General features: G+C 35.6%; 1 protein-coding gene across 1 annotated transcript in view; it reads left to right on the forward strand.

The window, feature by feature from the left end:
• DIAPH3 (diaphanous related formin 3) overlaps nt 1–23,940 on the forward strand; it is a 489,112-nt gene that overhangs the window by 264,987 nt on the left and 200,185 nt on the right. Inside the window, exon 21 of the mRNA XM_074387642.1 lies at nt 16,142–16,381. Coding sequence (XP_074243743.1) covers nt 16,142–16,381 — 240 coding nt within the window. The remainder of the gene's footprint in view (nt 1–16,141; nt 16,382–23,940) is intronic.

Consider the following 23,940-nt stretch of genomic DNA (forward strand, 5'->3'; position numbering starts at 1 on the left):
CAGTTAGAGACCACTTTTTCCTCAACCTTGTACTTCCTAAAATCCAGGTTTTTGCCAAATACTTTTTATGCCCATGAGTCTTAATTAGTTATGTCCAGTACCTTAATGCCACCTCATGTCTCATCTTCAGAAGGCTTTCCTTTGTCTTCCCATATTTTAGTATCTACATAATTCTCCCATTCTGCTTAAATTGCAGATCACAGACCTGGCCCCTCTGACATCCTCAGACATTATTACCGAAGGGCAGAGGAGTTGCCTGAAAAAAAAAGTGTCACAGTGATTTTATCTGAATGCTCCCAAAATGCACCTACCCAATCAATGGCTTGAATTAAAGCATAACCCAAACACCAAATGAATTATTGAAAGGCCACCAATTTATTTTTAGAAGTCCTGAATGAATTTCACTTGTCCTAACGTGGAAACAAAGAATAAAAACTGCATACAGTCAATACTAAGAAACACAGCAAGGTGTTGTTCTTAATGGATTTATGTCATTAATATTCTGGGATCAGAGAAAAGTGAGAATTTGTAAAAATTGTATAGATTAAATTAAAAGCAAGGAATTAGTCATTTAAGCGTATTTTGGGCAGAGCTATTATTTGAAATATGAGCCGGTTAGCAAATATAGTAGACAAAGGTTCTCTTATTTATTGTTACTGAATAAACGAATCTGCAACATAGAGGGCTTTACCTGTGCCACACTATCTGTATCTCTGCCCCTGACCCTGCCTCCCCAAAAGACCAGCCAAAACTTGAACGTCTACTGATGATGTCCATGTTTAAAGATAGATATAAAATGGTTAGCTGGCTGGAATCGCATTCACGTATCTGACTGCATTGTTTTTTTGGTTTGGATCCTACCTTCCCAGCTCCAGCTTTCCCTTTACTCTGTGACTAACTGACCTTTACCTGGTCCACTGATCAATCTTGAACATGTAGTTAATTAACCAGTTGCAAGTTCAGAGGATTTAGTCAAGTCACTCTAGAATGTAAGTATCACGTTTATAGTATTTTAATGAATTCTCATAATCCCTCTTTTGTTAAATAAAATTCTGGAAGTCCGGCAGGGATTGCCATGCTTATAGTGTGTTTGTTAAATGTTAATGAAATGGCAATGGAAAGCCAAATTTAAAGTAGAACAAAATAGGGTTATTAATGTTAGAACAATATTGTTGAGAAAAATGTTATCTTACAGATGCTGATGTTATGCCAGTTCATCATACCATATGTATTTTTGTATTTGCCATTTGTTATTTACTGTATTTCAGGACCTGTGCTTCGTGTTTTGAATACACTATTTTCACATAGCAGCTAGTGACTCTTGTTATAAAATTAAATGAGATTTATGTCATTCGCAAGCTTAAAATACTCCAATGGTTTCTGAAACTTATTTTGTGTTATCTTAATATAGCCCCTTCAGCTTTATTTTGATTAGTGATAGCATGGTATGTCTTTTTCTATGCTTTTCCTTTTAACCTACAGCTTTTATAGGCAGTATATTGAATTTTGCTTTTTAATCCAATCTGACCATTTCTGCCTTTTAATTGGAATGTTTAGACCATTTTAGTTTAATGTGGTTATTAACATGGCAGGGTTTAAATCTAGCATCTTACTATTTAATTTCTATTTATCTCAACTATTCTTTGCTACTCTTTTTCTACCTTCTTTTGGATTATTTTTAATGAGTATATTATTTTCTTTTGACTTATTAACTCTTATTCTTTGTCTTGCTGTATTAGTGATGCTTTAGGTCTTGGAATATTTATTTTTGAAAGAAATTTTAAGTCTTTTTTATTTAAAAAAAAAAAGTCTTTTACATCTACTCACCTATATGCTATTTCCAGTATTATTCACATCATTGTGTAAATCTAGACTTCTATCTGAAATCACTTTCCTTCTTCCTGAAGAAATGCCTTTAACATTTCTTTTGGTACCAGTGAATTCTTTCAGTTTTTTTCTTTGACACTTCTAATGGTTTCTAGTTTCATGATAATTTCTAAGATAATGTAGTCTCCCTTTCTTTAATCCCAACTTTTACTACCCTTCTCTTTTTCCACTGTTTCAGCTATATACATTTTCTTGTTCTCATTTCAGGTTTTTTCTTGTTTTTTTCTCTTGGGCCCAAATGCCACTTCCTTATGGAAGTTTTCATTATAATGATACTGTCCCCATCATTCTCTATCTGTTACCCTATTTTCTATTTATTTATAGCATATATTTCTGTATCTCTTTTTCTCGCCTTCTCTCTCTGCTTACTTATGACATATTCCATGTGAACCAGGTTCTTGGATTTTTTTTTTCCCCATATGAATCTTCAAGGCCTGAATCAGTGTTCGACACATAAATAATGGTTTAATAAATATTTGATATGCAAATGAATGAATAAAGTTAAATCTCATTTTCACATAACTCCAGAAATAAGCATTACCGTTACATAGATGAGACAACTTTTTAACCTGTTGACTACAACTCAGTTATGAACCATGGTTTTTTGACACTTGAGGGCATACTTCATTTCCTATGGTGGCAATCACTCTTGTATTTCTATTTGCTGTAGGTGCCTACTGTACTTAAAGTTGCTTTTAGCAGTGGTTTCTCTATGTTTCAGTGCTTCAGCAATTTATTTTTAATAACTGCAGGTTAACTTCAAGGTAAAAATTACCTAGAATGTTTAAGCAGGAACTTGAATTGATGGATAATTCAAGGTAAGTTTTTGGAAATTTTTTTAGTTTCTGCTTTTTCTAATTTGAGATTTAAAATAAAAAAATCCCCACTGCCCCACTAAATTCCTGCTAAAAAGTGGGGGCATTTTACTTCATCATAGAATTGTGGATTGTTTTTATTTTTTGATGATAAGTTTTGTTTCTTTTTTTGGTATGGGAACATGACGCTTTCTAGTTAGACCATCGATGTAGTATTGAAATTTTATGGCACAATCTGCTTAATTTCTTTCATTTGGAAAAACAAAACAAAACATCATTATAGTCACATAATAATTACTAGCCTTGCATCATTCATTTGAAATACAGCCTAAAGCGTTTTGTAGTTATAAGCAAAAGGTCTCTTATGATTCATCACTTTGTAAACAACGTTGTTTTAAGGTTGCTTTTAGATCTTTCATCTAGTGCCTGGAAATCATTTTTCTGTACTCCTCAAATCTCATTATGAGGTTTGAGATTTGCTTTACCTATACTCTTGTAAGACTATTTTGGAAACATAATGGAAAAAGGGGAGGCTGGACTTAAGGAACTAAATTACTGAAGAGTTAGGCAATTTTGTTGCAGCTGTGACTTAAGGTGTAATTATTGTAGATATATTCTGGTTCATTTGCACTTTTATGTCATGCTCTTGAAGGTACTGTTGTTTCTGAAAGGGTTCATAAAGTTCAGTGTTAATAAAATTGAGTATATTCTGTATTTTCCTAGTTGTGTGCTGTCTTTGTTGATACAAACGTGAAAACTTGTTGAAAATAGGTTATATACATAACACTTACATAGCCTCAATGCAGCTCCCCATAAATTACTTCTTAATTATAAAGGAAAGAAATCGTAATTTAACACTGGAAAAACTTGTGAAGAGTGCCTTATACACACATACACACATACATACATACAGCACCTTATGCACACATACATATGTACATACATACGTTTATATGTAGAAAGGAAGAGAGAGAGAGGATATGATAAATTAAATGGAGCAGTATGTGGACAGCAGGTTTAATCTGGGTACAGGATGAGTTTTTTGTATTTTTAAAACTGAAATTATAGTAAAAAGTTGTAAAAGATTGTGTTGACATCAACATTAGAAAACTTAAAATGCTTAGGAATACATTTAACAAAACATACATAAACTGCTAACAGTGATAAAATTGGACAAAATATGCAGGTCAGCTGTTTTCAAACAGTGGACAACCGGTAGAGAAAAGCTGCAGTTCTTCAGCAAACAGAAACTTAATTTGGCCTGGTGACAGTTTTCCTGTGAAATCAGAGATTTGAGAGAATATGGTTCTCTGAGCTGAGGGAGGCAAAGATCAGAAATTATGGCAGTGAAACAGCTGGTATTTATAGGGAAGAGCACTAATGGGGAAGGAAATGTGCAGAAAGGAACTCCGGTAGTTCATGTGAGGATCTCCCTTGAGTCTGTGCCGGGGAGCTGGAGTGTTCATACACTGAGCAAGACTAGCCAGCTTCTACAGGATGAGAGTGGAACAGAGATACTAAGATTCAGTTTTACTGGGAGGTTTTGGACTTCTGCTCTGCCAAGGTAAAGAGATCATCTTAATACTTCATTAGCATATTTGGCATTCAATCAAATAAGGAAAAGCTTGTGCTTTAGGAAGTAGGGCCACACCCTAAAGAAAGACCTGCTCTAGACCTACCCTAATAAAACCCACATCAAGTCTTGATGAACTTCCCGGGGAAGACAACTTTGACATTGAGTTTCACTAAGTTAAAGGGACTAGGAAAACAAATTGTACTTTCCACAGAGCTACAGTAACAAAGTTTATACTGAAGCCTATACAGTTTAAGATGATCACCCAGTGATTGATTTGACTGCTAAAATAAGAATAGGCCAGGCACAGTGGCTCATGCTTGTAATCCTAGCACTTTGGGAGGCCAATGTGGGTGGATTATGAGGTCAGGAGATCGAGACCATCCTGATCAATATGGTGAAATCCATCTCTACTAAAAATAAGAAAATTAGCTGGGCCTGGTGGCATGTGCCTCTAATCCCGGCTACTCGGAAGGCTGAGGCAGGAGAATCGCTTGAACCAGAGGTTGACAGATGAAATATCTGTCAGAGGTTGCAGTGAGCTGAGACTGTGCCATTGCACTCCAGCCTGGCAACAGAGCAAGACTCTGTCTCAATAATAATAATAATAACTAATGGTTTTCAATGGGATGTTACAGAACTGAGATTGGTTACATATAAGTACAGTATTCAATATTGAATGCAATATGGAATTAAAAATGAAAGAATAATAAAATGGAATGTATAGTCAAGAGAAAAAAGTCCAAAATGGTTCAGGTTTTAGATTTTACTTGCAAAGACAAAATATGGATATTATAAATATTTTCAAAGAACTAAAGCAAATGGTCCTCAAAGAATTAAAGAAAAACATGGTCATAATTAAGGAATACTTGCAAGGAAATGGAAACTGTAAAAAATTACTATATAGAAATTTTTGAAAAGTTTAATAGCTAAATTAAAAATTTTAGTGTGTGAGTTTGATAGTATATTGGAGATAGCAGAAGAGTGAGTTAAATTTGAAGGCAGTTTTATAGTGGTTATTTTCTCTTAGCTATGTAGGAATGAAGACTGAATAAAATAATAAACAACAGGTTTTATTTGGTAGATATCATTCAGTCTAAAATACCTGTAATTGGGGTCCCAAAAGGAGAAGAGAATGAGATTGTGGCTGACAAAATATTTGAAGGAATAATGGCCAAAAGAATCTCATTCAGTGAAAAACATAAACTTAGGATTTAAGAAGCTCAGCAGATCTCAACCAGGATAAATATAAAGAGAAAAAGCTATCATGGCACAGCCTAGTAAAACTGCTGAAAACCAAAAAGAGAAAATCATAAAAGTAACTTGAGGGGAGGAAAAAGATAAAAGGCACAGTACATATAGGAAAACAAAGTTAAAAGATTTCTCAGGGTTCACAGAATTAATAGCAGAAGTCAAGAGAAAAGTGTTTAAAATGCAAGAAGCTCAACAGAAATGTGTTAAAAAAAAAATACCCTGTAAACTCTAAGTTGTCTAGCTAATGGATACCTTAAAAAAAAAATAAGGTGAGCTGGGTGCGGCGGCTCACGCCTGTGATCCCAGCACTTTGGGAGGCCAAGGCGGGCAGATCACAGGTCATGAGTCCGAGACCAGCCTAGGTGACATAGTGAAACCCCGTATCTACTAAAAATACAAAACATTAGCTGGGCGTGGTGGTGCATGCCTGTAATCCCAGCTACTCGGGAGGCTGAGGCAAGAGAATCACTTGAACCTGGGAGGCAGAGGTTACAATAAGCCAAGATTGCACCGTTGCACACCAGCCTGGGTTATAGAGCAAGACTGTTTCAAAAAAAAATAATGTGAGATGAAGACATTTTTAGTATTATGAAAGCTGAGAGAGTTTGTTACCGTTGTACCTGACCTACAAGAAACCCTAAAGGTTGTCCCTCAGGTTGTCCTTCAGGCAAAAGGGAAATATGCCATACGGAAACTCAGATCTTCAAAAAGTAATTCAGAGTACCTGAAATAGTAAACCTCTTTTTCTTAGGATTTTTCTTTGAAAGAAAATTTGTGATTAAAAACGTACTGCATAACAGGGTTTATAATGTACATAGTATAAAATATGTGATAGTAATGATGGTATAGAAGAAATAGAATTGTGCAGAAAGTATGAAATATGAAATTTGGAAGGGTGAGGTAGGAAATGAGAAATATGAAGAGGTACAATTTTGACTGAATAGTGACTCTAGTTAGATTGATATATTAAGACATATTAATCCTAGACAAACCAGAGAAAATATAAAAAGAGGTATAGTTAAGCCAATAGAGGAAATAGAATACTGAAAATTGCTTGACTAACAGAAAACAGAAAAAGGATAAAAGAGGTTGCCTTGGTCTGTTTGGGCTGCTATAACAAAGTACTATAAACTGGATGGATTATAAACAACTAAAATTTATTTCTCACATTTCTGGAGGCCAGGACTTTCATGATCAGGATGTTGGCAGATTCTATGTCTGGTCAGGGACCACTGATTTCTGATTCATGATGAAGGGACAAGGCAACTCTCTGGGCCCTCTTTTATGAGGGTGCTGATTCCATTTGTGAGGACTCTGCCCTCATGATCCAATCACCCCCAAAGACCCCATGTCATAATTCTATCACACTGGTGAGTAGGTTTTCAACTTTCAAGTTTGGGGGGGCACAAACACTCAAACAATAGCAGTAAGGAAAAGGGCAGAAAGGACACAAGGAAAATAAATAGGAATAAAATAAGCACATGACAAGTATCATGGGTATGTGTATTTCCAAGAAGGTATATTCCAAGGCAAGCTATATTATAAGAAATAAAGTATCAGTACACAATAGCAAAAATAATAACTCACCAGGAAGAGATAATCATCTCAAATATGTATGCCTAACAATTGTGCATCAGAATTTCTGAAGCAAAACCTGGCAGAAATAAATGGAAAAATAGACAAATTCTCAGTCACAATGAGACTTTAACACCCCTCTTTGAATAAATTCTAGAAAAAGTGTACCAAAAAAAAAAAATCAGTAAATACTTAGAAAATCAAGATACTTCTATCATCCAACTTGTTCTCATATTTATAGAACAGTATCTACAACAACTGCAAAGAACACATTATTTTTAAATGCGTATCAAATGTTTACCAAGGTGGACCATATGGGAATATAAATTAAGCCTCAGTAATTTTCAAAATGTAGATATCTTGCAGGGTATGTTTTCTCTTTACAACAGAATTTAAACAAAAATAATACAACATCTACCACAGTCTAAAAATTACATAACATAATTTAAAATTACTGGTGGGCCAAAGAAGGAATTATTTTGAGCCAAATGAAAGTGAAACACTGAAAAAGAAAACCAAATTCTCAAATTACTGGTATCAGGAATCAGAGAAGGGAATTTACTACAGCAAAATTAGAAACTCATATGTGGACATAGATGCAGAAGCTGTCAACGAAATATTTCTCTATCAAATATTGCTGAGCTTAATAAGGAAGTGTGTTATGACCACAAGGAATTGATCCCAGGAATGCAAGGTTGGTTTTACATTTCAAAATTAATTAGTTAGCCATATTATCAGATAAAAAAAATACCATGTAATTATAAGAAAAATCAAAATTATCTAAACAGACGCAAAGTCAGAAGTATTTGACAGAATTCAGTCTTTTTTATGAAAAAACTCTCAGCAAACTAGAAATGGAAGGAAACTTCCTCATTTTGATAAAGGACGTTCATGAAAAACCGGAAGTTATACTCAATAATGAATGATTAGTTGTCTTTTTTTTTATGATTGAGAGCCCAGTAAAGATGTCTACTTAAATTACTTCCTTTCAGCATTATTTATAATGTACTAATCTATGTAACAAGAAAAAATGATTGATCAATACTTTAGAGGAAACAAAGTATACCATATTATTCTTTTTTTCAGCTGACCCAATTGTCTATGTGAATTCACCAAGGTCATAGAATATGGTCAGTGTACCAAAAATACTTTTTTCTACAAACAGCAAAAATTTAAATGTAATTTAAAAAATATTATTTACAGTGTCATAAAAAAATAAAGATACTTTGGGGTACATGTCACTAAATATGTACAAATCATCCACTGAAAACTATAAGATATTGATGAGAGAAATTAAAAAAGTTGTAAGATGGTGATACATATTATGCTTGTAGATTGGAAGAGTTGGTATTGTTAAAATTTCACATCTCCCTCACTTGGCATATGGATTTTACATATTCCCAATCAAAATCCCAGCAGGTTTTATTATAGAAATTGACAAATGGCGTCTAAAACTCATATGGTATACAAAGGACATAGAATATAGAAAAACAGTTTTGAAGAAGAACAGATTTGGTGTACTTATACTACTGATTTAACATCAGGACAAAAATTTTGGCTTAAGGATATACAAATAAGCTTTCTAGAAAGTTGGATACACAAAGATACTATTATTTGGTGTTCAACAGTGTGATTTGTATCAAATGGTTTTGTAAAGTCTATACATCTTAGGGACTAAAATGAGCCTCAACTCCTGCATCACACCACATTGAATAATTAGAGGAATGCTGTATGGACCTAAACATGAAAAGATAAAAGATGTCTAGAATAAAACATAAGTTGGTAAAGGGACTGTAAAATCATATAAACTACTTTGTAAAAAACAGTTTGGCAGTTTTTTAGGTTAAGTATACATTTATACTGTATTTTCTACTAATATAATAGAAGTGAAAAGACTTATACAAGAGTATTAATAATAGCCTGTTATTAGTTTCTTGGGGCTGCCCCCACAAATGTCTACAATCTTGGTGGCTTAAAACAACAGAGATTTATGCTCTTGCATTTCTGGGGTCCAGAAATCAATGGTTTCTTTCTTCCAGAGGCTCTGAGTGATGATGTGGTTCATACCTCTCTGCTACCTTTAGCAAGCTACTCAGAATCCTTGGTGCTTCTGGGTAGATGCAGCGCTCCAATCTAGCGTTCACCCTAAATCCAGGATGATTTCATCTTAAGATTCTTAATTTAATTATGTATGCTAAAACTGTTTCCAAATACGGTCACATTCTGGGTACCAGAGGTTAGGATTTAGACATACCCTTTGCAGGTCTCTGTTCAACTCAACCTATACTACATAGCTCCAAACTAGGCACAGGGGTGGGTGGCTGGGGGGCATAGCGGGGAGGAACTCCATCAGCAGGAAAGTGGATAAACAACTTTTGGTATATTCTTGCATGGAAATCCTACATATTAATAAAAAGGAACAGAGTACTGAATTATACAACGTGTGTGTAAATCTGAAAGTCATTTTTTTTTGAGTGAAAAAAGGCAGATATAAAACTTTACCATATAGCTTTATTAATGTAAATTTCGAGAACAGGCAAAACTAAGCTATAGTGATAGAAATCAAAACATTGGTTTTCTGTGATGGGATGGGGATTGTCTGGAAGTGGGCATGAATGAATTTAAGACACTGATATGATTCCGGGGTTTATGCCAGCTTTTTAATTCAACAGATATGAAACTTATGTGTTAAGACTGTATGCTGGGACTGCCAAATTAAATAGGAAGTCTCTTTTCTCTTTAGCTTTACCATTCATAGCTTTACCACTTGATGACCCTGAGTATCTTCAGAGCTCCTTTGGACCTCCTGTGAAATCCTTAGTGATCCAGAATTGATAAGCATTTATAAACAAAGGTGCAGCAGACTCTGATGTCTATACCCAATTGTTTATTTCTTAAGTGGAGGAATATACATTTTAGCCTTTTAATATTTTTTCACAAGTCTTGGCTTTACCTTTCACCCATGAAATATGTAAAAATTATACCATATGTACTTTGTTTCTGTATAGTTTTCTTAAATAATTTTAGCATAGCAGCTTTAATATGAGTACATTTATTTTAAAAAACATTTTTCATATTCTGAGTATTACCTCAGGCATAAGGCACTTGAATAGCTTTTTTTTTTTTGAAGCCTTTCTCCAAGTGAAATGAACTTGTGTTTTTTTTTTTGTTTGTTTGTGTTTTTTTTTTTTTTTCTGAGAATTCTGGAGATCATGAACATACTGGTCTGTTAACCGTGAAAGATATTTTTTATATCATTGGAAAAATCAGATTCAAAAAATTTTTCCCTAGTGTCTTAATTCTTTGATCGAAGTATTAGATCACACTACTTTCTCAAAGTACTTTCTTTTGTCTTTCATGGAGCTGCATTTGTTTTTTCACATTCTTCTTGCTTATCCTACCTCTCCCACAGAGAATGGAAGAATTAGCTAATAGGCAAGTCAGAGTGGAGAGTGTACTGTGGAGCAGCAGTCCCCAAACTTTTTGGCACTGGTGAACGGTTTCATTTTGCTGCAGATGGCAGCGGGATGGTTTTGGGATGATTCAAGTGCAATGCATTTATTGCACACTTTGTTTCTATTATGATTACATTACACTATGTAATGAAATAATTATACAACTCACCATAATGTAGAATCAGTGGGAACCCTGAGCTTGTTATCCTGCAACTGAAAGGACCCATCCTGGGATGATAGGAGACAGTGACGGATCATCAGGCATTAGATTATCATAAGGAGCATGCAATCTAGATCTCTTAGGTGTGCAGTTCACATTTGGGTTCTCACTCCTATGAGAATCTCATGTCACCACTGATCTCACAGGAGATCAAGCTCAGGTGGTAATGCTAGCAGTAGAGAGCAGCTATGACTATAGATGAAGCTTCACCTGCTTGCTCCAGGCCACCTGCTCACCTCCTACTCTGCAGCTTGTTTCCTGACAGTTACTGCTGTGGGTCCCCTGTTGCCGAGAGAGAACAAAAGTAGATCTGAAAAAGTATTAAAGATTCATCACAGGGCAGGTGTGGTGGCTAACACCTGTAATCTGTAATCTCAGCACTTTGGGAGGCCGAGGCGGGCATATCACCGGAGGTTGGGAGTTTGAGACCAGCCTAACCAACGTGGAGAAACCCCATCTTTACTAAAAATACCACATTAGCCAGGCGTGGTGACACATGCCAGCTACTTGGCAGGCTGAGGCAGGAGATTTGCTTGAACCTGGGAGGCAGAGGTTGCGGTAAGCCGAGATTGCACCATTGCACTCCAGCCTAGGCAACAAGAAAGAAACTCCCTGTCAAAAAAAAAAAAAAAAAAAAAATCAGTACAATAGGAGGTAGTTGAGTATACTACGGAGGAAGGTAAGAAATATTGAGATAGTATAGGTGGCAGGCAGAGCTCATTGCAAGGTTATTTTCTATAGAATGTTACTATATGACTACTGTGAAGAAATTAAAGTTCATTTTTACTTACAAGAAAACATAGCAGAGGAAGTTTGAGTTGCAGATGGTTTGTAAATTGTGGTTATTAACTTCCACAATGTGATGCTCTTAGAGTGTTAAGTACAGTTGATTAGCAGCTAGTTAGCTCTAGGCCTGACTCCTACTAGCCAGGTGACTTGAAAGAGTCATTTCACCTTCCTGAAATGCTTTTCTATTATTCCTTGTAATATGATATCTACAAAGTATGTGAACTAATGCTTTTAAAGTATTGTAAGTTAAGACTGAGGCCAGTAACTTCCCAATCAGCAGGTTACTGTAGAAAGTTAAGTGAACAGTTAGTTTCATGATGACTTCAGGGAAGAATAAAAAATAAGTCTCTCTGAGGTGTTTCGTGTAAGTCTGCATAGTAGGACGGGGGAATAAAACATCTGACTACCTCTTATTTATAAAATAAAATGCGTGGAGATAACTAGATATGGTGTTAAACAAAGTTGCTGTAAAAATGATTTTTTTCCTCATAGAATAATGAATAAAATTAAAATCATATGTGAAAAATATAGCCATCATAAGATTACAAGAGATTACATCTTCCTGGGACCTTTCCAACTTTTTACTCGTTAAGACAGACAGAAAAGAATTCAACGATAAGGGCTACAGGGGCAGTTGCTATGACTTCTGTGCCCCTCATAGCACTGAATGGGGCCTAGTGAATACTTGTTGGCTCATTGGTTTTCTAAAGGTCTTTTTACGTTGTTCCCTCCTCAACAATGTATATTGCCAACAAACTAAATTTTGAAATAAAATTACCCTTAGGGTTCTAGATGTTGCTTCTTTATTTTTTTATCGTTAATTTTTTTGGGACGGAGTCTTGCTCTGTTGCCAGCCTAGAGTGCGGTGGTGCAATCTCGGCTCACTGCACCCTCTGCCTCCAGGCTCAAGTGATTCTCCTGCCTCAGCCTCCCATGTAGCTGGGAATACAGTTGCACACCACCACACCCAGCTAATTTTTGTATTTTTAGTAGAACGGGGTTTCACCATATTGGCAGGATGGTCTCGATCTCCTGGCCTCATGATCTGCCCACCCCAGCCTCCCAAAGTGTTGAGATTACAGGCGTGAGCTACTGAGCCCAGCCAGATACTGCTTCTTGATTTTTACCTGTCACTGCTTTTAGGATCTCTTCATTCTGACATATGACATCTGTGGGTGGGAGGTTACAGCAGTACCGCTCCCTGCTTTTCTTGAAATCAAAGTATTTTTACTTTTTTGGATTGATCTTCAGATTATATCTTATTATTGTTATAGATTTGGGTTTTGTGAATTTATATTGCTAAGACTTCATAACAATAGATTTAAAGGATAACTGTAAAAATGAAATTTAATTTCTTCTAACGTTCTAATTATTCACTTGCTAACATTTCATGTTTATTGTAACCCTTTCTTCTTTTTTTAAAAATGGCTTTCTGTTGCCATTCAGAATTTTATTTGAGCACCATAGTTCTCCATTTCTTCATTCCACTTAGTCTTAGACAGGCAAGTCAGGAGTTTAGTTTTCTTAGCAGGAGAACAGAATGCAGTGTTGGTAGAATGTGAGAAGTGGTGAGGATGAGAAAACAATGGTTGGGGTTTTTACATATACATATATTTCTCCCCGCTTAACCTTTTTATTTGATACCACTTGAAGAAATAAAGTTTGATTCAAATAACGAGAAAAAGGGCCAGGTGTGGTGGCTCAAGCTTATAATTCAAACACTTTGGGAAGCCAGGATGGGTGGATCACTTAAGGTAAGGAGTTCAAGACCAGCCTGGCCAGCATGGCAAAACCTTGTCTCTACTAAAAATACAAAAATATTAGCCAGGTGTGGTGGCTCATGGCTGTAATCCCAGCCACTCAAGAGGCTGAGATAGGAGAATCTCATGAACCCAGGAGGTGGAGGTTGTGGTGAGCCAAGATCGTGCCACGGCACTTCAGGCTGGGTGACAGAGTGAGACTCTGCCTTTTAAAAAAAAAGAAAGAAAGAAAAAGAAAATAAGCCTTCTATTATTATCATAGATTCTAAGATTTAGATCTTGGAACATTAACTTTAAATGAGATTTTGTTGTTAAATAAAAAGGGCAATCATTTGGCCTTGGGGTTCATCATATGACTAAATAGTGAACTAAAGACAGGCACCATCTCCAGGTGACCGTTCAGATTCCTTTCCAGCTCAATAATTTTGTTTATTAAAATACATTTACTCAATAATAGTCAAATACTGATTTATCTAAATTTGGAAGAAAGAACAATAGGAAAAGGACATCTAATTTTTTTAAAAGTGTTGTTCAAAGCTTTGTTTTTAGGTTACCTTTCCTGACTTTGCCCTGTCAGGGATTTTCCTGAACTTGTAGCACTTTGTTCTGCATTACATCATAGACTTACTCTGTCTTTTCAAGGTACCTGTCCCTAGTGCCAGATACACTCATTATTCATACAAATCTAGGTTATATTTTTCTAGGAGAATTAATTACTTTATGCTGGCTACATATGGCTAGCTTGTCAGCAGGAAAGCTTTAACATATTTTGGGGTGGGATAATGTAGGCTTAAGCAGTCTCTTTTTTCTCCTGTGCATGAAAGTAGTACTACATTAATATATGTTAGAATTAATATATTTTGTAATACAAATGTTTTGCATAGAATACTGGAGAGTTTTTTTCTCACATTTATTTCAAGTATCTGGCTTCATAATCATGAGTAATGGCACCTACTGAAAACAGAGATGCTATGAGCTCATTATATACCTTTAGAATGGCCATAACTACAGGTACTACATGTGAGTGCTCTTCGGTACCTCTGACTATTCTGAAGGACATATTAAGTGTAATAGAGCACTCTTCATGTTACCAATGTCTTATGAATGTCTCCTTTTGCAATAAATTCAGGCAAGTGAACCCATCTGGAGACATATATTTTAGGACAAACGTCTTTGTGGTAAGTGATCACTGCTTAAAAAGAAAAGTTCATGCCCAGTAATTATCAGTATTCTAATAGTGCATCTCTTTGTCTCTCTATAATTTTATATTACTTAAAGTTACTCTATAAACTTTTAATAATGTTTTTTCTTTGCTTCTTTTTTGATACTTTATTGAACTTATATTCTTTATTTTTTCTAGACAGTGGAATGTGAAGACATTCCTTAAAGTACCTTGTGAAGTAGACTTCTTACTACCTACATTAGTTGAGCTCTTAGAATCTCAATTGTAGACGCATAACCATTTAACTTGGCAAGGGGCTGGGGAGAATGCTAAGTATGAATTAGATATTTATATTATTTGAAAGTGGAACTTTTCATTCACTATAAGGCTTTGGTCTACATGAAAACATTCTCCCAGAGGTGTGTACAAAGAACTAATTTTTTATTGCTCAATTTTTGTCAGATGAGTAAGCTGAGTTAAGTCATATAAGGCAGTGTCTATAATAGAATCTAATAAGCCTTTGTGTAGTATAGTTTTAAGTGATGGTCATTATTATATTATGAGCCGACAGCTTTTTGTGTCCCAAATAGTCATGATTTTCGTTATATTTGGCACCCTACAGGCTTCATAAAGCATTGTTTTTTATCATTTCCTTTACAGCCTGTGACTAAGAGAATCTGTCCCGATTTTAACCTGTCCCTGCTTTTCTTCTGACCTTGCCTCAGCCTGCTTTTGACATTTACAATAGTTGTTGAAGTTCAACAATTTTACTATTGCCACCCCTTCAGTGTGTTTTACGTCTCAAATCCCCAATGCATTTGGTCAAGGAATTCATATCTAGCTTAATATGTGGTATGTCTTCAGCCTACAGGTAGGTGGTTATTTCCTGCCTGTGTGCTGATATAACAGAGGAATGAGGATAGAGGCAGGAACTTGCCCCTTCGTTCTTTTAGACACCTCCAGTCCCCTACATTCCCAGTGGAGAAACCCAGACAGAGTTCACTTGTCATGTGACGGATTCGTGGGTTTGCAGCGCTCCTGCCTCCTACTACTCCCATGTTTCCTAACTCTGATTCTGCTAATTTAGTATGTGTCAGGAGTCATTCTACTTTCCTGTGTTTCTAAAGAAAGTCAATTTAGTACAAATTGGGACCTATTTACTCTCCCTCTATCTAACACATACTGTTAGTCAGCAGGGTTTCTGAGGACAGCAATTGCTATTTGAAGGAAACAAACCCTCTTTAGACCTTCCTGAATATGTTTTAAACATGACCCAGTATTTTGCAGTATTGAACAAAAATTATTCAAAATAATGACATGAATGCTTTGTAATTTGTTGCCTATGTATCCTGTTACCATTTCAGAATTTAGTTTAAAAAATGCTTACTTTATTGCTTAATTAAACGTTATCATTTAATTAAAGCTTTCTTTTCATTGAGCATCTAAATTGTTAATTTGGGTTTTGAGGGATGACTCTGGATTCCTTACAAAAACAAGCAGGGCTTTTCTCTCTTCCTGCTATCAGTTTTAGGAGACATATTGCTTCTTCGGTACTGTCATACCAATAAATCATCCCAGATTACTTGCAGCCGTACAGTACTAAAGTATACCATGCATTTTAAAGGAAATCTGCTGTTTTCTTTTCAATCAGATGAGCAATGTGAAGAGACTACGGCCACGGCTCAGTGCTATTCTCTTTAAGCTTCAGTTTGAAGAGCAGGTGAACAACATCAAACCTGACATCATGGCTGTCAGTACTGCCTGCGAAGAGATAAAGAAGAGCAAAAGCTTTAGCAAGTTGCTGGAACTTGTATTGCTAATGGGAAACTACATGAATGCCGGCTCCCGGAATGCTCAGACCTTCGGATTTAACCTTAGCTCTCTCTGTAAAGTGAGTTTGTTTCTTTAAAAACACATATTTGCCTGAACACTTGCTCTTAAATGTCAGCCCTGATTACATTATTTAAATATTTTTATTTTGATATACTCAATATCAAGAACTTGAACTGAATGAACCATGAACTCAAACCCAGAGTGAATTGAGCTAATTTACTCAACCTCTGAACTAAATCCAAATATTAATTTTCTTCAATCTGCAAATCCAATTCAAGGATTTTATTTAATAACAAAATTATATTGTAAACCTGTGCTTTCTCAAACCAATGAAATGGAACATCAAAATATTATTAATACTGACTCATACTTACCCACTTCAGATACCTGTGTATATATTGAGTATTGCTTAGGATTGCCATTACGTTTTTACCTTTAACTATTTAATATTTCTCTGCATTGCTTTTGTAAGCAGACTAAAAGGAGAGAAAAATAAGACCCCTTTATTTAAAGGGGAATTACTATATTGGAAATAAGTGCTACTCAGATACTATTGATTTCGAAGTGTTTTCTATTTAAATATAATTTTAGAGGACATGAGAATAGAGTAAGTTTAGAGACTTTTTTTTTTCTTCTGTGTATTTCGTAGGTTGAATTTCCTTACGGAAAAGATATTCAGTGTTTTATAAAACAGAGCTCTTTCCTGAGGAGTGGGCCACAGTAGTAGTGCTTTATTGATCTGCTTACAGCAGAATCTTCTCAGTTACACATCACAAGGAAACCTTTTTCTTGTTCTTGACCTCATAACAACCACACTACCTGACTAAGGAATTTGATTATTGCTCTTGCCAGTTAGGTAGGAAAGGTGAAAAACACGTTCAGCTTTACTACCACTACAGGTTTACTGCATAGTTATTCTAGTGAGGCTTTTATGAATTTTCTTATACAATTTCCCTGGCTTAAGCCTCTCACTGCTATCAATGCCTTGTGAGCGTTTCCCTTGCTCCATCTCCATCCTTTTATTTTCCTCTCTGTTTTCTTAGGCACCAATATTTGGTGAAGGTCCCTAGCATGGCTGATACAATTCCTAAAACACATCCTGAAGACTTGGCACATCTGTCTTGGGCTTACTCAGAGTAAAATCCTGTGCCAGATGCTTTGCCAGATTATCTCTTTAATGTATGTGATTAATATTTACCTGGCATACATAAGACTCATATTTTCCACATGTAAACCATTAATTATGATTAAATGCTTTAATGAAGCCATATATAAAAACTTAGGGCAGCGCAGTTAAGACAGAGAGCCTAGTTCGGCTATGAGAGGGCAGTTAGATATTCAGAGAGAAACAAGAATTTAAGCTGGATCTTGAAGGATGAGCAGATGTTCTGTGAGAGGAAAAGGCATTCTAAGCAAGAGTCAGCAACTTCCGTAAGGGTTATAGCATGGCATGTGTGAGTACAGTGAGTGCCCTACCACCTTTGCAAACTAAATGGGAAAGGAGTGGGGCTAATGAGACTGAGATGGTAAATTGGTCTAGATTGTAAAGAGCTTTGAATATCCTGCCTAAAGATGGAGATTTTATGGAGACACATTCTGTAAGGCAAGTAATATGATCAGACGTTTTGTAGTAAGGTATGTCTATCAGCAGTATAGAAGAAGATTAAGCTGCACTGTTTAGTATTGGTGCCATTAAAGATATATGGCTACTTAAATTCAAATTAGTTGAAATTTAAATAAAATTAAAAACATAGTTCTTCAGTCACTCTCACCACATGGCAAGTGCTCAGTGTCCATACTCGTTGGCAGCATATATATGGCATATTACCATGACTGCAGAAAGTTCTGTTGGACAGCACTGGTTTAAAGGGTTACAGTGAGGAGGTATTTGGTATGGGGTATTTGGCTGACATGTAGTGTGAGACCTAAGAGAGCGACAGAGGAAACTGAACAAAGAAGGTAGTAGGAAAGATGATATGGGACATGATGGAAGAGAGAAAGGTCAAAGATAACTCCTATGTATCTACCTTAGCCAACGAATGGAAATATTGCTACTGGTATGTTTGAAGTGGTTGCTCAAAAGAGAATGAGATCAGGGTTTTTTTGTTTTGTTTTGTTTTGTTTTGTTTTTGTTTTTTTACTTTTTTCCAACTCTTGTTTACCTCAGTATCTTAAAGGGCTTCTAATAGAAGCTGCCTTATTCAATTATTTAGCAAAGGTTTGGGTGTCCACTAAATTACTATCACTGTGCTTTTATAGATGATGGAGTTCCAAGCTAAGGTAACAGCAGAGGGATCTGAGGTAGAATATAGTGGGGATATAGGGAAGTATACAAATTCAGAGACATCTGAGAAATTGTCAGGGTGTGCTGTTATGAATTTGGAAGCTGAAGGAGAAGGAGGCAAGCAAGAATGGCAGATTCAGGCTTTCCCTGAGAAGGAAAGCAAAGTAAGAAAAACAAGGTGAGGGGCAAGATAGGGTAAATTCCACAGCCACACATGTACTACGGTCTGCTTACTCTTGCAAAAGTGTGATCCTCTTTAGGTTTTACATCTCAGAATTATAGTTGACTCACAGAAAGCTTGCTGCATGCTCTTCCTCATGTCCTCATGCCTTCCTCTAAGGAGAGCTGTTGACAGGAGAATACATCTGATTAACGAGGTAGAGTAGCCTACTGTAGTGGTTGGTATATAGTAAGTACTCAGTAAATAGCTGTTCAATGAATGAAACTTGTTGCCATAAGACATGAAGTAGTGTTTTATGTTTATTTTGTAGTTGAAAATAAATAGACATCCTCTCATTGAGATAGAATCACTGATGCATAGTAATTTTAAAATCTTACAAATGCAATGCATGCTGTTATTATTTTACTATAGTTCGTCTGCAAACCAGTTAATGTCTGCAGATAAGGAGTTGACTATATTTTCATGCAGTGATATGGAGTATTTTGATCATCCCTCTTAGGAGCCTTCTGTTGTGGAAGAAACAAAATAAATACTGCAACTTCATATTTTTTATTAGCCTACATGTCAAGTTGAAAGCATATATTGAACAAGATGATATCTCATCATATTTGTTATCAGAAGTAGCAGCTTGATCTTTGACAATTGTGATTGAATTTTCACACTGAGTATAAAGCATTTGGTTTGTTGATAAGCTCCTACACAAGGAATTCCATATATATTTGACAGTAGAAAGACAGGGAAGTGTTTTAATCTGTTAAAACATGCTGGGTAATTATATGACATTTAACATTCTGTATCCAAAATCCTTACTTTTAAATGCCCTTTACGAATTTAACTCAAGTATGAAAAATTCATGAAAATTCATAATAAATTAACTTTGCATTGTTTAGAAATAAGAGCATGAATACTTGAATTTCATGCTCATTATAGTTTAGTTTAGGGAACTATATTATAGCTTTGTAGACATTTGTAGTCAGGATGGCAGTGAGTAACTATATCTCTGAATTCAGAGAGAAAAGAATTTACTTTCTTATATCCTAAAGATTTGATGTGCCATATGACAAAAAAAAAAAGTAGAATATAACATATAAGGTAAATACAAACTAGAATTTATGATTAAGATCTAAATAAAAATTAAACTTGGTCTGTAAGTGCTTGACTTTTTGATGATCAAAGTGATGTGGAAACTTCACTTCATGAGCAAAACAGTATTTTCCCTGATTAAAACTTCATAAGAAATGTTGCATGTGTATCTTTACAAAAGGAAAACGTGTTGAATAGTGTTATAAACAACAAATGAATCAGTTTCATGAGGATTTTTTTTTTAAGAACCATCCCTCTTTCTCTTCTTCTTCCTCCCCGTCAAAATATATATTCTCGGCCTCTTAAGGACCTGGCACCCCATGCAAACTCTTATGATGAGAAACGAATTATACATTTCAGTCACAGTAATGCTACTTCTAGTTTAGTTAAAATGGCATAAATACCTTGCTTTCTGATGGCTTGACTTTTTAAAAGGATAAACTTTGCAGGAAACATGGAGGACTGCTTGTCATTAAAAAATCCTCCAAATATATGACTAGGCTATAGATTAAAAAAAAATAGATAATAGCCATTTTGAGAATATATTGAGAAGAGGGGGACTGCTGTTGATTAAGTGGAAATACATATCTTTAGAAATCAAATCAGCAAATGCTACATGTTTATCTGACCAAAATGCTGATCTAGAAAAGTTTGTATCTGGTTAGTGTCAAAGATATTTCTCCAAGAGATTGTGTTGATAGGGCCAAGTTCATTTTTTTTCCAAATGATTTTGACCCAATTATCAAAGGTCAACACCATATTAAATATATATAAGATAATTTTGACTTGTAAACTTAAGAGGCAGATTATTAATCCACATACAATAGCCATAACATATGTTTAATAATGTTTACTAATGTCTAATAAGATGTATAATTTCCAAGTAACAAATCATTCTGATCAATACAGCAGGATGATGCAGCTCTTTGTTCAGGTGATTAAATCAAGTGACTTCCTATACTGGGGTAATGATAGAAATTTTGAAGGAGTTTACCACATGTAATAACTAATTTTTATTGATAGTTATGTTGTTATTCTTTGGGAAAATTGCACGAACAAATAACTATTGATCCCACTTTAAATTTACCCATACTGTTACTTTGTAGGAAGCCTTCTGTTTTCTATGGCAGTAGAATATCTAATGAGTTCGTCTCAAAATTGAAGTCATCAAAGAATACATGGTAATGGGGCTATTGGGGTTTTAGGATTAGATGCTAAGATGGGGGAGGGCGACAAGCAAGATTATTTTTGCCTAAATTCTCTTTTCTTATGCATGAAGTTTTTTACTGGATTCTGGGTATTCCTTTTATAAGCAAACAGCAGAAAAAGTAGAATAACTTCACCACAGATATGATAAAGATAATTAAAACAATAGAAACAACAACAAACATTGAATTCTCTTATTCTTTAATGTTTCCACCAATCCTAATGAGACACTTTTCAAAACGGTGACATCACTCTTTGGGATGGCATTGATTAACAACCTGGTGTACCCTTTAAGAAATACTGATGCTGCAGCCCCCACACCAGTTTCATTAACTTAGTAAGTATGGATGTGGATCCCAATTGGTGGCATTTTTAAAATCACTTCCTAGGTGATTTTAATACTCAACTCAAAGCATGAATCACTTGGTCTTCTGCCCTACTTTCATATCCTAGAATGGAAAATCCCTGACTGGTACTCTGCAATCAAAAGCAAACATGAAAAAATGAAAATTAACCAACATCAAAACCAAAACAAAAAATAAACAACTTTACTTTCTCATTTAAGAATGAGTGGTGATGCTTGGTGCAGTGGCTCACGCCTGTAATTCCAGAACTTTGGGAGGCTGAGGGGCTCCGGATTACCTGAGGTCAGGAGTTCGAGACCTGCCTGACCTACATGGTGAAACTTCATCTCTACTAAAAATACAAACATTAGCTAGGTGTGGTGGGGGCGCCTGTAATCCCAGCTATTCTGCTGGGGAGGTTGAGGCAGGAGAATCGCTTGAACCTGGGAGGTGGAGATTGCAGTGAGCCAAGAGTGTGCCTCTGCACTCCAACCTGAACAAAAAGAGTGAGACTCTGTCTAAAAAAAAGAAAAAAAAAGAATGAGTGGTGAAAATATTTTCAAAATCTGCTGCTTTTCTTTCATGCCAAGCTAAACATTACTCTGAAAATGAATTTGAAAAGGAGTGTGAATTTGAGGCACGTAGTGGAACTGAAATAAGTTGAAGGCCTGTTTCTCAAGTCATTTTGCAAGTCTCTACCTTGTACAGGTAGAGTTTCAGTGACTATGAAAGCATGAGACAGGATACCTTTGCCTATTTCAGACAGTTTGTATTTTGCATACCTGTCACAGTCACACGTGTTAATGCTGTGCGTCGTTTTTGTGAAATTTTGATCCTGTGTATCACTTTTTCATGTCCTCTATGAATTTATTTTTAAGAAAGATCTCTGCCAAACAAATCCATTGTTCCATCTGTATTCAGTGTATTTTGGGAGGGATTTTTATTCCTTATTAGATTGGCAAAATTATACCAGTAAATTTTGGCAACGTTTGAAAGTAAAGCAGTTATGGGCCAAAGACTCGCAAATAACAAATGCCATTCTTATTTTGCATGCAGCCAATTAAATCACAGAAATACTGACTTCCAAAGCCATGTGAAACTATTTAGAATGTTTAACCCCCTTTGATTCATTCATTAACACATTTATTCTATGACATTTTCCAAGAAATATTTAACTGGCTTTTCTAAATAGTGTTTTTGGTAAATTCTTCTCACATCACCTTTGTCTTTCAATTGCAGTTAAATGTTGTAAATTAGAATGCTTATTTTAATAGAATTATAGAAGATATAGTGACTTTGGTCAGGCTCAGCAAATAGGCTGCATGTGTGCCTTCATCTTCCTGCTCTCATAGCAACCATAGCTCCTCTGTCAAACTACCCTTTGTCCAGATACGAAGCATCAGAATATTCCTCAGCACTGTGCTTATACACAGATACTGTTGGGGTTTAGGGGAGCCCTTAGCTTTTTTGAAAGGACATTTTTTAGGTTTTTGGTTTATTACTTTTTTAAGAATGAGAGAGGAGACCGTGGCACAGTGCACTTGTGAAATAAATACCGGACCCTCAAAGTGTTGCAGAAAAGTGAATTTATTTAGGTAGAGAGAGAAAAAGGAGAAGGAGAGAGAAAGAAACAGCTGGCATTTACACTGAATGAGAGAAAGAAAGGCTGCTTTTCTTTCTCTGAGTGACTGAGAATGGTTTTTAGAGGGAAGAAACCAGAGGAGGAAAACTTTCCTTACACTGAGTGAGAGAATTTAGAAAGATGGGATTCAGGAGAGGAAAGACAGCTTCCACACTGGGTGGAAGGGGACCTCAGAGGGGGAAAATCCAGGAGGGAAAAGAGAGCTCCTACCATGTGGGAGGGGATTTCAGAGAGCTGGAAATTCGGTGTGGGTGAAGGAGCAGGGGATCACTAAGTGTATACATTACAAAATACAGATGTAAAAATCAATAATCTTTAATCTTAGGTCCCCAGGAAAAGAAGAGCAAATGGACTCTGAAATAGGCAAGACAAAGAATTAATGTATATTACAGCAGATATTAATGAAATTGAAAACAAAATTAATAGAGGAAATGAAACCCATCAATATCTGATTGAGTCTTTAAAAAGATCAATAGTATTGACAAGTCTCTAGCCAAGCTAACCATGAGAAAAAGAGAGAAGATACAAATTACCCATATCAGAAATGAAGAGGGATTATCATTACTGATCCTATGGATGTTATAAAGATAACAGAAGAATATTATTAACACCACCAAGCCTACAAATCTGATAACCTAGATGAAATGGACTTTGATTGATACAGTCTACCAAAAGTTACACTAGAGGAAATGGAAAATCTCAATCTATTAAAGTACTTGAGTCAATAATGAGTAACCTTCCAGAACAGGAAGAACAAGACTCAGATGGTTTCAGCAGTAAATTCTATCAAACATGTAAGAAAGAAATCATTTCAATTATCTAAATCTGTCCAAGTAAATAGAAGCAGAGGGAACACTTTTTATTTGAAAATCAGTTA

This window comes from Saimiri boliviensis, chromosome 16, assembly GCF_048565385.1.
Source record: "Saimiri boliviensis isolate mSaiBol1 chromosome 16, mSaiBol1.pri, whole genome shotgun sequence".
NCBI lineage: Eukaryota > Metazoa > Chordata > Mammalia > Primates > Cebidae > Saimiri > Saimiri boliviensis.